This window comes from Lepisma saccharinum, chromosome 6 (genome assembly GCF_977018435.1).
Source record: "Lepisma saccharinum chromosome 6, izLepSacc3.1, whole genome shotgun sequence".
Lineage (NCBI taxonomy): Eukaryota > Metazoa > Arthropoda > Insecta > Zygentoma > Lepismatidae > Lepisma > Lepisma saccharinum.
Window position 1 is genome coordinate 7,128,545 of NC_139234.1, and position 14,774 is coordinate 7,143,318.

General features: G+C 36.9%; 1 protein-coding gene across 1 annotated transcript; it reads right to left on the reverse strand.

Moving 5' to 3' along the window:
- Nucleotides 1-381: 381 nt before the first annotated feature.
- Alg10 (alpha-1,2-glucosyltransferase Alg10) lies at nt 382-14,469 on the reverse strand. The gene is made up of 5 exons (XM_083124519.1): nt 14,164-14,469; nt 11,394-11,582; nt 7,120-7,285; nt 5,964-6,115; nt 382-1,156 (listed from the first exon to the last, which is right to left on the reverse strand). The coding sequence occupies exons 1-5, from the start codon at nt 14,341-14,343 to the stop codon at nt 419-421; spliced, it is 1,425 nt and encodes a 474-aa protein (XP_082980645.1). The 5' UTR covers nt 14,344-14,469; the 3' UTR covers nt 382-418.
- Between the last annotated feature and the right edge of the window lie 305 nt (nt 14,470-14,774).

Sequence of the window (14,774 nt, forward strand, 5' to 3'; positions counted from 1 at the left end):
GTATATATAATGTGTGTGTGTGTGTGCCTATATTTCACGAGCTTACCTAAAAATGCCTTTTGTTCCTTTGCTCATTCTTGTTTTATTTCGCTACTTTGGCTTACTTTGCAGTAGATGTAACACTCCTTTGGCGAATGACCCTCCATCCATCATAGTCAGGATCAGCCAAAATGAAGAAGAAAAAAAAAGGTCCAAAATTGTGAATTTTAAAAGTTTTTAGCACCTTTAAATCTGCACCCTACATATACCACTATTACTTTTGGTAATACCCTCTCATCCTACCCTCACTCTGGACACTTGGGAAATAGTTATTCATCTTAAAATAATTCTCTATAAACCTGAGTATATTCTGGAAAAGAAATATATATAAAAAAAAACAACTATGTATACAAAACCTGATATATTCTGGCAGTGTACATCACCACAAAAATCTCTGCGCATCTTCTGAGCCATCCCAGTAAAAGACTCTTGTCAAAAACAATCTCACAGTAGCAAAATTTATAAAAAAATATAAACAAAATTCAAAAAAATACTGCCACCATGGCCTTGTACACATATTTAGCCTCATTATTAAATAAGGTACAATGTAATACCTAAATTCCAACAGTTTCTGTGGCACAAGGCACAGAATTACACAAACAAGAAAGTTTATGCGGAATGTGATGTCTTTATGACTTAGAGATCTTGCTATAGATAATGCTCCGAAGAGATAAACAGGAATAAGCATGTATCTGACTAGAAAATGTCTTTCGTACAGTCTTCTCCATATGTAGAATGTGTAGTGCCTGTTGTCGGCGAGCAAGTATGGGTGTGCGAGTGTATTATAATGCACTATAGCTGCGCACACAGGTACGACTAGAATGACCATCTTCTTATACTTCATTATAGACACAATGAAATGTTTAACGTTCATACAGAAGAACGGACTGGAAAAGAAAGTTGCGAAGAAACAGAAATAGAAGAGTTGTGGAAAATGCAAAACTGCTTCATGAGCAGACTTATCACCAACCACGATTCCTCCATTTACAATTACAAAAGCTGCAAATGCTACTCCGACCAATGCGTATCCGGTGAGTGCTTTCGCTAGGTCTGCAAGAAGTGCTGCACGTGATCCCAAGGAGCCTCCCGCAATTTGAACACCCGTTCTCAGCAACATCTATGGAACAGAAAAAAATCAAACAGATATTCAGCATCTTAATAGCTACTTTTGTTGGTTTCTATTTGATATTTGACACTGAGGATCACGACAAAGGATGAAATAAAAAAAAATGGTGGTAATTTCTGTTACCATAAAATGTTTACAGTATTGACTTGGTTTACCCAAATCGGTGGATATGTAAAGTGTTGCTTAAAATTTATTTTTCGGTATTAAAATTCTGTGCAAATAATAAAAATCTTCCAAAACGTGGTTCAGGGGTCTACAAATTTGAAAGAACAAAATTCCCTGACTTTTACAGGATTTCCAGACCGAGAACGAAAATTTTCCAGACCAAACAAGGTTACTACATTTTAACTAAACATCACACTTAGAATTCCACGTAACCAAGTTTTTAGAATTATCATTTCACATGTTAAAAGTAAAAGGAGAAGGGAAACTGAACAGAAATTGACTGTTGGATAGAGGCATCAGTGGCAAGCTTTTATGTAATACTCGCCATGCACGATGAAACAAAGATTTTTTAAAATAAAAAAAATAAAAAAACAATTATAGCAAATACGTAATTACAGTAAAATTTGAGTCCCTTTTCCTGTAGTATTTCATGTGCCATTTCTGCTGGCACTACAGGTAATAAATATTCAGTATATCAAACTGAAATATAGTTAGTCCACAACAAATGAAAAAAAAATGTACTCCAAGTGCACTACTACCAAAATGTTGGGCTTTTCCAGAAAAACAGTAAATTTCCCTGACTTTTCCAGGAATTCCAGACTGCTATGATTATTTTAATTCTATCGTATTATTGAAGTGTTAAAATATATTTTTTATTTTAGATTTTTAACCCTAGACACCATGATTAATCCACTCTGTTCACCCGACGTAACATTTTGATACATTAAACTCTACAAGCACACTGACGATTTGCTGCTGAAATGTGGCCACCACATCTCCAGAACATTCGTCAGTTGAATATGGAAGAGGAAAATTTCGTCTGAAACCGGATCCAACGTGACTATATGTCAAGAACCCTGTCATAAAGCAGCAAAATAAATCCCACTTCAAATTTCTTCAATAAGTAAGCTGTGCAGCAGAGAAGTGATAGTGTATTTTTTTATTTTGACTCGAAGGTAACATTCAATTAACGTTAACATTTTGTATCATGTCTCTTTGCACTTGAGCCAAAGTAAAACATGGAATTTCTGTTGTACAACTTTAGGAGAATCGAATGTGTCTAAAATGCACATAATAAAACATTCTGCAACTTTGTTTAAGTCTGCTTTATGCTCAGATATACTCATTGTGATTGGACCTACAGCTTAAAATGGGACCTGAACTGCTGTGCCTCCATTGGGGAGACTTTGGAATCGCTTCATTACAAAGTGGGAATATTATTTTATGCCATGAGGGAAGATGATTCTTTTAAATATACACAACATTCAATCAAAAATCCGGCTATTTTCCAACAACAGCATTCACAATAATAAGTTACATTACGCTCTAAATCTACCATGTAGTAGGATACTGAAGTTAATTATTTAAAGGAGTATATGCACATGTACCGTATATTTCTGAATCCAAGAGGTTTTTTGCTGCGATTTCGTGCAATGGGGTCGTTTTGCTTTCGGAGCATTTGATGTGGAGTTTCTCTTTTCTTTACTGAACAGAACCATGAGCTTCCATTAAGTTCTAACTCTACCCTACCACGCCTACCGCCTAGCCTTGAACGTTTGCATGCCCTTTGAGCACTGTTGTGCGATAGCACGTAATGAGTGTCGTGGCGAACATTTTTTTTATCAATTGTGGTTAGACGTTGTAGATTCCACTTTTAAACTTCGTAGCAAAGTGAGATATACCGTACTATAAGTTATCTTCTTGACTTTATTTTACGATAATACCCATATGTAATGGATTGTAGTGTTGAACAACATGGTTCAACATTGAACTTCACAACAGGGTGCAGGCGTTACTATGACACAAATTTCAAAATCGTGGTTCTTCGATATACAGAAGAAACAAACAATTGTGTGGCATCGAGCAAGTATGGAGTCACAGAAGCTAATGTTTGGAGGTGGCGAAAGGAGAAAGAACGTGTGAAAAATGCTCAGTCAATTAGGAAAGTTTTCAGTGGCCAAAAGAGTGGATGTTTTCAAAAATATTGAAATAGAAGTAGTGGCATTTGTGCATGAGAAACGTAAAGAAGGACTGGCAGTTTCCCACGATGTCATACGAATTAAAGAACGTGAATTGGAACAGGAACACGGTGTCCAATTTAAAGCCAGCTCTGGGTGGTGTACAAGGATGGATTAGTGCTGCGACGTCGAACATCTCTTGCTCAGCGTCTTCCTTCCAGCATCGTATGAGGAGAAGTTTGTCGAGTATCAGTGACACGTTATAAGACTGAGAAAGGAACATAATTACCTCTTAGGGCAAATCAGAAATGCTGACGAGCCACTGTTTACTTTGACATGCCATCCAGTACAACAGTTGAAGAGAAAGGTGTCAAAAGTGTATTGGTTTGCTTGCTGATGGTACAAAGATGCGACCCTACGTCATACTTAATCGTAAAACTATGCCAAAGGAAACGCTGCCGCCTGGTGTCATATTTCGGAAAAGGGTGGATGACCAATGAGCTGATTCTAGATTGGCTCCGTACAGTCTGGAACACGAGGCCAGGTGCTCTTCTAAAGAAACATGGGATGTTGATCCTTGATGCTTTCTCTCTTTGAACTGGATTTTCTTAAAAAAAAAAAGTAATTGTAATTATTTTCGCCACTTTCCTACCAATGCTTACATGCAAAACACTTTTTTCAGCATCTTGACCTCCGTTACAAACTTTCTGGTTGGACCTATGTACACAAGTGCATGTGCACACACACACACACACACACACAGAGAAGCAGGGAATTTTAATAAAGTGCTCTTTGAAAACAACAAGCACGTCTTGAGTTCAAATTCAAAGCACAGTATAAATGTCCTTCATCACTACCACGAGTTTGTTGGCCACTATTTTTGTCACATAGCAAAAAAAAAAATAATTTAAAAAATGTGAATTAGTATAGCGAGAAAACAGATAAGAGGTTTTGTGTAATTTACCCCTTGTACTGTTTTTCAGTTTTTTGTCTACGGACCAGTACAATACAACCTCCCCCCACCTCTCTACCACTCACACACATATTTCAGATTATTGGCTTTATCAAAATGTATTGATCAGCTCTTGTACTTGCAGGCACAAGATTAGTGTATTTAAAGATAATGCTACTAAAACGAAAAAGAGTTTTTTTAAAAATATTTTACATTATTATAATTACATTCCTTACTGGAGAAACTGAAATTGTTTCCAGTAATTCGTCCACACAAAATACTTACTTTCTCATTTCATAAATAAGACTTGAAGCCAAATGCTATTATACATAAATATAATGAGTAAAATTTGTGATGTACATATTGGAATTACTCTGCCAAGTTTCTCAGGTGGAAAGAAAGGGAATCAGGGGAAACCAATCCTCTATCACTCTATATAGACGATAGACTGGAGTACCTGAAAGCACGGGCTTTCAACCATTGCAATTGCCGGAGAGTAAACACAAGTCTTCCCTTTCTGCAGGAGCCTCTGTATCTGAAACTGGTCTTGTGGTTGAAAGCCCACTAGAGTAGCTCCTTCCAGCCTAGTGATCATACCAAGGTGTGAGAATTTTTTTTTTTATGGGAACTGTGGCTGTGAGAAGACGTTAAATATTGCAATTTGAAAATAATTATTTGTGCGAGACAATTGATCTATCACTGCTAGACTCACTACTCCTTGGTGCACATAACGTTGGATTGGATTGATTTGCTGTTTTAAGTCCACTTTATGCACAGTAAGGCTAATCGGGACTGGACCTACAGTTTAAATTGGGATCCGAACCACTATGTGCATCCACTGGGAATCGAACCCGGGACCCCTTGATTACAAGGCGACGACGCTACCATCGGGAAGGCCTCTGTGCACATAAAACTGGCTGGTCCTGCCTACTGATTGCCGGCCTCACTCCCACCAGCCGAGGTGGGAGATCATCCAATCAAATTGTAGTCAGCACAACAAACCTCCAGTCGTTGAACATTTCCATGACTGGGTTACACTACTCATTTGAACTCCCCAATTTCCTCAAGATGGTGGGTGGCCATCGTTCCCATACACAGGCCAAAATCTCAGAAGACAAGTTGTTATGCTTCCCCCCAGGAGACTCGAACATACCACGGAACCTGCGCACGTCCACGGAGCCCAAAGCATGATGCCTTACACCCAGGGCCGGATTAAGGTGGGTGCTATTGATGCTGCAGCATTAGGCCCATTCCTGAAACTGTTTTCCAAAAGCTGAACAGTTTTCTTTTGCTATATTAACCTGAAAATAAATCTTAGAATGAAATTTGGAGTCCCGATTTCGGACGCCTAGACACAGCATTACTTATTATACAGTTATTATTATTCTTTGCGCTGTGACGTAACTATAACGTCGTCGTGTTTATTGTTCACCGAAGATTGCAAGCATCAGGCCCAATTTAGACTTAATCCGGCCCTGCTTACACCCCATGGCCACAATGCGGGGCCAATCAAACCAAAGTGAACATAAATATGCATTACCTAAAGAGGGAGTAACTCCTTGGGAACATAATTTCTAGTAAAACAATCCAGAATGACAGTGTTTCATTGCATTTCTTGCACTGTATTATGAATATATAGATCAATAATAATGTGGAATCAGATGTGAGCAATAACTACATTAAGAAAATATATTATAAATACGATACCAGTGCAATGGCTTACCTTCAGGTCACTTAAAGTGTCCACATTGCTTCGAGCATGCTTCTTGCGTTTTGTCCTCTGGGCATGACTCTTCAACACTTCAAATCCTGCTTCAGCAGCTACGAAGATTACCCATATGACATTTGTCTGACGGATAACAATGGACACCAAGCCTGTATGATCAACAAAATATGAATAGTTTTTTGTATATACATATTGCTTGCATTTTAGTATTATTTCTCATGCAGTGTACGATCATTACAAGCATATAAACACAATTCTTGTCTGATGAAGAAATCATGCAGTCTCCTGAAATGTTACAAAAAAATGTGTATATGCTTGTAACAACCATAAACTACAAGGGAAATAAAATATAAATAACCACATTTATCTTTTTTTAACATTGTATATTGAAGTATTATCTTAAGATCACTTTTAACATAAATCAAGAGATGAATTTTCTGTTCTCATGAATAAAAAAAGTCTTAAAATGTTGATTATTATGTTCTATGTACACTGCATTTTAGTCACACACAGCAGACATATGTAACCTTAATTTGAAAGTTCCATAAATTTGCTGAGGCGAGGCAAAGTATGTAATTACATAAAAATATGGGCTCCTAAAAACAATTCAGATGGTAGCAACCTTTTTTCAGGAGCCACTTTTCTTTTTGGCAAATGCAGGCTACAAAATCCATTTTTCTAAGCAATATACACTACAACACGTGATCTTAAAACATTAAATTATTAATTAATACAAGATTGGTAAGGTAAAAGTTCCCCATACATATAGCACCATGCCATGAAAGGCACATTTAGGGAATGTAGGTTAGGGCCCCACACATTCTCAATCTCAGCCATTTTGGAGGTAAAATTATTATTGCATAATTATTACTCTGACTTAATGATGCACGTGGTAAAGAAAACACACAAACATTAAAAATCACATTCTGTGCTTATTATTTAAAAGAACATAATGGAAATTTCCATAATTGGATCTGAAATATTAAAAAAAAAAATCAACTGTATTTAAAAATTCAGTCACGAAGTGAAAATTTTCAGGCACCATGGTGACTGGACACCTGTATTTTTCTATCCCTGGCTCCCCATATGACTATTATAGCTACAATGATGGATAGAGAAGGTCTCTTCATAGCTAATTAAATTGGCCACTCACCTGCCAAAGATGCCATGAAGTCCATGTGGTGAAGATGTAGCAAATAGGTCAGCAGCACTAGACTAGTGGACAGTGTGTCTGTGTAATAAAGGAACGTGAAGAAGTACAGCACTGGGAAGGTGGCAAGGCTCACACTGGAAATTACATTTTTAAGTGTGGTTTCATTCTGAAAATATAACAAATTACACATTGTTAAAAATAATAATGCAGAAAATTCGTATATAACTTGCAGAGATTTTGTTCATGGATAATTAGCAACATAACATTTTGAAACTTTAGCCGTGTGTATTCTTTAAACTTATCATTAGAGGCACATATTTTTGGTAAATAAAAAAGCAAAATTTCAGTACAAAAACAGAGTTGATTTCGGGTTCAAAAGCGGTAAATAAAATAAAATTTCGGTGTTATAGCGGTGAATAATCACATCAAAAGTGCTATATGAAATAACATTTTGGTTTTAAAATTGTGAATATAATTGTAAATTTGATTAAAAACTGCACTTATTACACAAAATAAACTTACCCCTTCTAATAGCACATTTATGTAGTTACCTGACTATTAAGTTTATTCCTGTGTAAAGCAATCCATTTTTGCTTCTCAAATATTTACAGCAGAATTAATCAATTTTCCATGAATTGCATTACTCACAGGATACTTCAGACTTCAGAAAGTGTCGTGTCGGTATATAAACGGTAAATTTCGTGTTTAAGAGTATATTTCGCATTATTTCGTGAGAAAACAGGGTAGAAAAATGCACCTCACACCTTTCAGAAACATGAAAAATGAACATTGCAGCATGTTATTTCATATCTCGTGTATTCGTCAAAAACAAAATTTGCATGTCTCTACTACGTAATCATATGAAAGTTTTGTTTTTACTTAGAAAATCAGTATATATATTCATTTTAAAGTTATATTTCTTCATTAAAATTTTACTGTTACAAATTCAACTTAGAAAACACATCTTTACTCAATAATCATCATCTCTCTCTGAAAAAAAGAAAACCAGAAAATTTCTGTTCACGGTTTTGTAAATTGGACAGCAAAAACAATTGTTATTCCTGAATCACAGTGCAATTAAAATGTTATGGCTGTAACTTATCTGCTGACATCATCACTGCAGTGAGTAAAATATATCTAATAGTTCCATTCAAACACTATACCGCGTTTGTTACAACCTGTCCCCTTTCCCACACTAGGGAGCGCTCGACAGTTCCGGTGCCAATGAGAAACGAGGAAAAAATCGTCTGCTGGGCAGCGAGGAGCGAATGGAAGCCAGAAGAGAGGCGCTTACGTAGACGCTGTTGCCACGATGCGTATTTTAATTGGCTGCCTGGCTTTGACTTTCCCCAGCACCGAGAAAAGCCAGGGAGAAACTAGCGCGGGAACCGGGACAGGTTGTAACAAACGCGGTTTATATAGTGAGTCACAAGTCATTAAGTAGCTAAGTATTATAAATAACATGACCGACTTTGACCCCTTGGCACAGCACGACATTCTATAAACTGTAAGTAATTCAGGTCTTTCACTATAGTAATTTTCGTAAATAAAAGTTTCATAAATGTACAATTTGTCTGCAAAATTTCTTGCACTATACAATTTTACCATCATGCAATCATTTTCAGTTGATACTGACTTTCCTGCAGATGAAGACATTACCAAAATATTGAACATAGCACACTAAAAGCTCAGAATGTAATCAGCGTTCCAGTTTCTTACATGGCACATTACATCCCCAGCATGGCACTGGCAAGCAGAGAACAATAACCACTGTTGTATCTGACCAGAGCGACAAGTGCACCGCTTGATTTATCCACACACCTTCAATACTCCCACAATACCCCCTTAAAATGTTTCACAAAGGCCAAATTTATGGTCATTCTGTCTTTAAATATACCCTTACACTGTACCCTCAACCCTTCGTATCCCCCAAGGATAAAGTTAAAATTTTTGCATCATTTATGAAGATTATGTTCCATACCACGATTTATGTTGCTTTTAGCTCAAACAGATGTATTATATTGGAGTAACGAGAGATTTTTGGTGGTATTATTTATTACATCATTGCCATCTCCCTGTGGTATGAACTAAACCTGTGGAATTATGCATTGCTTAAATGTGGTTTTATAGAAAGGTATTGGTTTTGAAAGTCTTGACTTGCCGGAAGAATGGCAAATGGATGTGAACAGAATTTGACATGTTGTTACGTTATTTGTATCTTCGAGTGATACTGGAAGTATCAGAGATTGAAGGTTGGCAATCCTGGTATAACATCAGGGAGCGCGAGATTTACTGCAAACCATGTCTCAGTGCATGTCACACGTATAACTCATCACACCACATTTAAACACAGTCTTTCATCTTCTGATGTAACCGTAGAATGCTTTCGTGGTTAGGTTAGGTTTAAATCTCTTGGCATAAATACATTACATTTAGTCAAACAGCAAAAAAATTTAGCCTGATGTCAGAAGACGAAATACTGCACTTGACCAAGAAGGTGTTTTGTGTGATATGCGAGACTCGAATGTCACATGATACTTGGTTTTTGTTTGGAAGGTGAGCCTGCGTCTGTAGTGTGGTAAATGCTTGTTTACTAAAATTACTAGTGGGCAGCGTTTTGATATATTCGGCATTATTTCGGCTGGGAGCCAGAGATTTATTTCTACGGGCTGCAGGAGGATGGTTAAGTGACCGGGAACAAGAAATTTTCCAAGTGCAGCAGACAACATTCGCAGGAATGTAGAGATGAAGTTGAAAATACGGCAGCGAGTGGGTTGATGGAATTCCTTAGGTGTTCCAAATGTAAGTTGGATTGCTCCACTCTGACCAGATTACTTTTTTGAAAATATGATACTCCATCTGGCATGCATTTTTTCAACTATATTTCTGTGGTCTTCCGGAGTTTCCCTTCGTCCTGTCCGGTAAGTACTTTCAAAAATCACATATTTTTTGTTCATATTGAAAATGGTTGTTAGGGTAGGAGGGTTAGGTTTGGTGGCAATAGTAATTTGGCATTGTTGTTACGTTAGGAGTTACTTTTGGTGCCATTTGCTTGTGCGTGTCTTACCATGCAGCATCTGTTGCCATTGTTGAATACTGGGCCCACGACAAGTGAGCCACGATAATTAATATTTGAATAGGTTACATTTCACTCTGAAGGATAGTTGCGGGATATATTATATTTTTTTATTTGTATGCATTCTTTACAATGCTTAAATGCATGATACACATCCACTTAGTCCTTTGTTCCATTAGAAATGTATTAAACAAAAATTAATAGTAGGGTCATTCCACGTCAGTTCAACCAGACCATGGTACCCATGATCTCAGATTTGATGAAACTTGGCACATTTAGCCCTTTCATGGTGGTGAGAAACCACAATTTTCTTTCATGAATGCACGGAAGGCAGGCCAAGGGGAAGGAGGGGGCTGTGTCCCCTTCACTGGAAAATGCATGTCAACCTAAAAGTATGTATTTCACACATATAATTTTATTTCAGTCACAGTCATTTGTGCTTATTATTAAAAGGATATTGCAGGAACATGATAAGTTCATATTGACAGAATGTTTCTTCCAGGGCAAGACTATCATGGGGGAAATATATCTTGTTTAAACCCCCATAAAAAAAAACCTTGCAGATGTCCATGAATGTTTTGTTCTCATTCATTATTATTTGAAAATATGACAATTTATTTCTGAAAGTATACCCTTACAATTTCTTATATTAGTTTATTTACATTTATTAGAAAAAGGGCTCATTTTAAAAGGTAACTGATACTCTAATTTTTTAATTCATGGAATGAAATTAATGAGGAATGTAATTTGTATTACTGGTATATAAGTTGTAGATTTAATCGCTTTGGTGACTTTGAATGTCAACAAAACTTAGTTCTCATTGCCCTCCACATTCATTTCTTTTCATACAAATATTCCAAAAATCTGTTATGTGATAGTTTGTGAATATTATTGGATGAATATTGATTGTTGCTGTATGCGCTCGGATGGGATAATAGGAATAATTTTACTAGTATGCCATCGGGGAGGCTCATGTTATGCTTTTTATTCTCATGTTTGTAGTCATATATTTGGTTTGCATATTTTAGCATATTTTTTAATAATGTAATTGCCAAACATTTTAATGTTGCTTATCATGTGAATTATGCATATTGTTAATTAATGTAATTTGTTTAATTGCACAGATTTTTAACCCTTGGATTAACATGGAATGGCCCAATAGTAATCTTACAAAATTATGGTACTCTAAAATACTTACATCTTTTGCTGGCTGAATCCTTTGTTGTATAGCATAGAGCAAAATGAAATTGAGTATACTCCCCACTAAATTCGTACATCGTAAATAGTACACATCACATAATTCAACACCAATGAAGCGTGATATAGGAGTTAGAAGTCCTATTGAGAGAAGATACAAACCAGGGAGTGTCGTAATCTTCTGGTCCCACTGAAATAAATGAGAAAATGGATTCAGCCAAGTTGTACAGTACTGTCGAAAAAACTTGTCACTGGAACGTAGACATGAACTTAGCTTTCTGATTCATACTATTTAATACAAGTCAATTTAAATCAATATCTACATTTCGTAAGCTTAGGATTGCAAGACTAAAGTCTGAACTTTTTCCACTTTGTATTTTAAATGTTAAAAAAAAAAACATTATGTAGGTCTTGACAATGTACATTTTTTTTTCTATCAGAGTGACTATTTTCACCAGGTGGTGAGGCTAGCTTTTGAGCTATTTTCACCAGATTGTAAACTGCATGTGCATGATCTGCAACCTGGCCTGGTCTGCTTCACAGATGTGTATGGAGCTTACATTGGTGTGCATTTATTTTCGTGCAGGAGACAAGTACTTCCTTTCTGCACAGTTCTGATGTGGACTGGTGCTACTAATATGTCACATGACATAAGTACGAAAGGGTATTAGCTTCCTAAATGCTTACGTTGTTAGGTTAGGCAGCTCAGGTTTACAGTTTTTAGCATTAAAATTACTTCAGCAAATACTTTCCAACACCTGATCTTGTAGTTTCTGGTATTCAGCACTTTCAGCTATTCTCACTACTTGATGACTAGTAGTCAAACCAGTTTTTAATTTAGGGTAGTGATTTCTGTTACAACCTTTTCACACATTCCCATTGACTGGTAGCTTATTGGGGTAGTAAATAATCTGTGGTGGTTAGGTTAGGCTTATTGGGTTTGGTTCTTAGAAGAAGACACAAAGGGTTGTAGCAGTGATACGATACAGACCCTAAGATAACTTCGGTAAACTTTCAGTATCCGGAAAATGGATTTCTTAAAATTTACAGGAGAAATTACTCGCCGAAAGCAGTTTCTTTAGGCTTGTGGAAGTTCGGGGAAGTGTTTTCTCACATCGTTCATTGAATTGTGCCGGTAAATCATGCATTTTTCGATATAAATGTGTGACCGATGCATGAAAGCTGTTGCATCCATTTCCTTCCAGCCGGATGTTGCCTGTGTGTGATGACGTAATCCCGGTCAGTGTTTCCAAACATGCATTTTTGTAACTGAAGAACGTACGTTTCCGCAAATGGTTTGTGGGGCTACGAATTTTTTTCTAAACCAATTTTTAACTATTCTAACCTAAACGTGACCCAACCTAACCTAACCTTACCGGAAATTGTTTGTGAGGCTATGTATGAATGGTTCGTGGGGCTATGCATCAATGGTATGTGGGGCTACGTAGGTATTTTTGGGTGGAGTGGGGTGGAAACACTGCATGCCAACTACGATAGTGAAACTCTGACCGCCATTTAGCGTGTTACCGAAGGGGAAAAGAAACTAACAAAATTTACTTCATACGTCGAAAATATAGATTATTTCCGTGAAAAAAGCGAAATGCCACCTTCAGCAATGTTTCTCAATGCAGAATATGTAAGTAGGAATATGGAAAGTGACATAAATAGCGAGTTTCAGGAATTTTCCGGATACGAAAAGTTTACCAATAACTTCTTAGCAGTAAATTCGGTACCAGTTTCATAGATCGGAGACACATTAAAATCGGATATTTTGTGTTTCGCATGGTTTGAACTTACCACTTGTATATTGTGGAACATAGTTCAAGGTGGCATTATGCTTTTTACACGGGGGAAAAAAAATTCACATAGAGAGTAATTACTTTGATTCCTTTTTTCGCTTCCATAACACAGAATATGGTGGGCAAATCTTGACTACCGTAGTGGGCATGCAGTGTTTCCAACATCATTCACCAAAAAATACCCACTATCGTGTTCGTCACTTGTGCAAATTGTACATTATGCACGGGTAGCTGACGGATAGCCCCACGAACCATTCACGTATAGCCCCATGAACCATTTCTGATAAAGTTAGGTTAGGTTACGTTAGGGGTAACGGTTCAGATTGTTTTATGATTTCTCCTAGCACAAAGACTAATTAGCGTAGTATTTTGGAAATCGTTGTCACACGAAATTTGAACCTTCCCTAAAGTAATGAGCACTCTTTGGACTCGATAAAAAGTTATTTATGTTGAAAACAAAAACTTTAAAATTACCATTATTTTGCTAGTGAAAATAGCCCTACATGGTGTTCTCAGCATCTGGTGCGGTAAGAGTCTAGTTTACGTCCTTTTCCTAAGGAATTGGTGTCATATATCGTTGGAAAGGTTATTTTATAAGGAATTCAACAAAGTAAATCCCAAGGCGAGGAAAAATTTCCTGGAGGATAAAATCGAGAAAAACCGATGTTGTCCGGATATGAGTGATTGAACGTACTGAGAACATTTTTCGATGATGAAGCACATATTTAGGGGTGAAATGGAACCTAACCTTGTAGGTATACCTCGTTCCCGTGAATGGTTAGTGACAGAAAGTGTAAAAAGAAAAACTTACTTACCCTACGGATGCCGGAGCGCCGGCTGTCTGCTAGCACGGTTTTGTAAACGGGCAAGAAGGAGTGCACAAGAAAGACGTAAACGTGTAAGGAGTGGGCAAGAAGGACGTAAACTAGACTCTAGCCCAGACATGTTTAACACAATATTATAATACATTACCTCAAGGAACTGTCCTTTACAATACTTCTGTGCTTGCGGTATGTGGAATATCTCGTCCAGGTACGGAGTTTGTTGTATTTGATACACATTATTAAAAGCACACCAAGTCGCTGTCACAAAAATAGCCAATACTACGGGAAACACTGAATTTGTAGCAATATAAGAATGTAAAGAATACATCGTTTTGTAAAATTCGGCACACAACACTGGCTTCCTGATAAATTACACATCAAATCCATGTGTTCGTACCACGTTCATATAGAACCTAGTATAGAACACCCAAGGGAACACCGATCAATCTGCTTGCTTTGCTTCTGCTTCAACCGGAAGTCTTCAATGTTGCCAGACATTAGTGAACTGAATCTAGAAGTGTCAATGCCATAAACAACAATAAAATACTTTGGACGATGTTACAAATCTTAAGAACAGATTGAGACGAGAGAAATGCAAGTTTATGATTAGTGGGAATGAATGTACAGGTGATTTAGACCCTTTTTCTTTAGAAAGCATTTAGCGATATTATTTTAATGCTAACAGAACCTAACCTAACTACGAGAGCATGTAGGTTTATATCAGAAGAATGATAAGGGATATAATCTTAATTTTTTTTT

What these genes read in the sequence shown, in the direction of transcription:
- Alg10 (XM_083124519.1), bottom strand. Translation starts at nt 14,343, where the DNA reads ATGTATTCTTTACATTCTTATATTGCTACAAATTCAGTGTTTCCCGTA. An exon ending in CTTCATGGCATCTTTGGCAG is followed by an intron (nt 6,116 to 7,119) that starts GTGAGTGGCCAA and finishes TTGATCATACAG; the next exon opens with GCTTGGTGTCCATTGTTATC. An exon ending in ACACTTTAAGTGACCTGAAG is followed by an intron (nt 1,157 to 5,963) that starts GTAAGCCATTGC and finishes TCTGTTCCATAG; the next exon opens with ATGTTGCTGAGAACGGGTGT.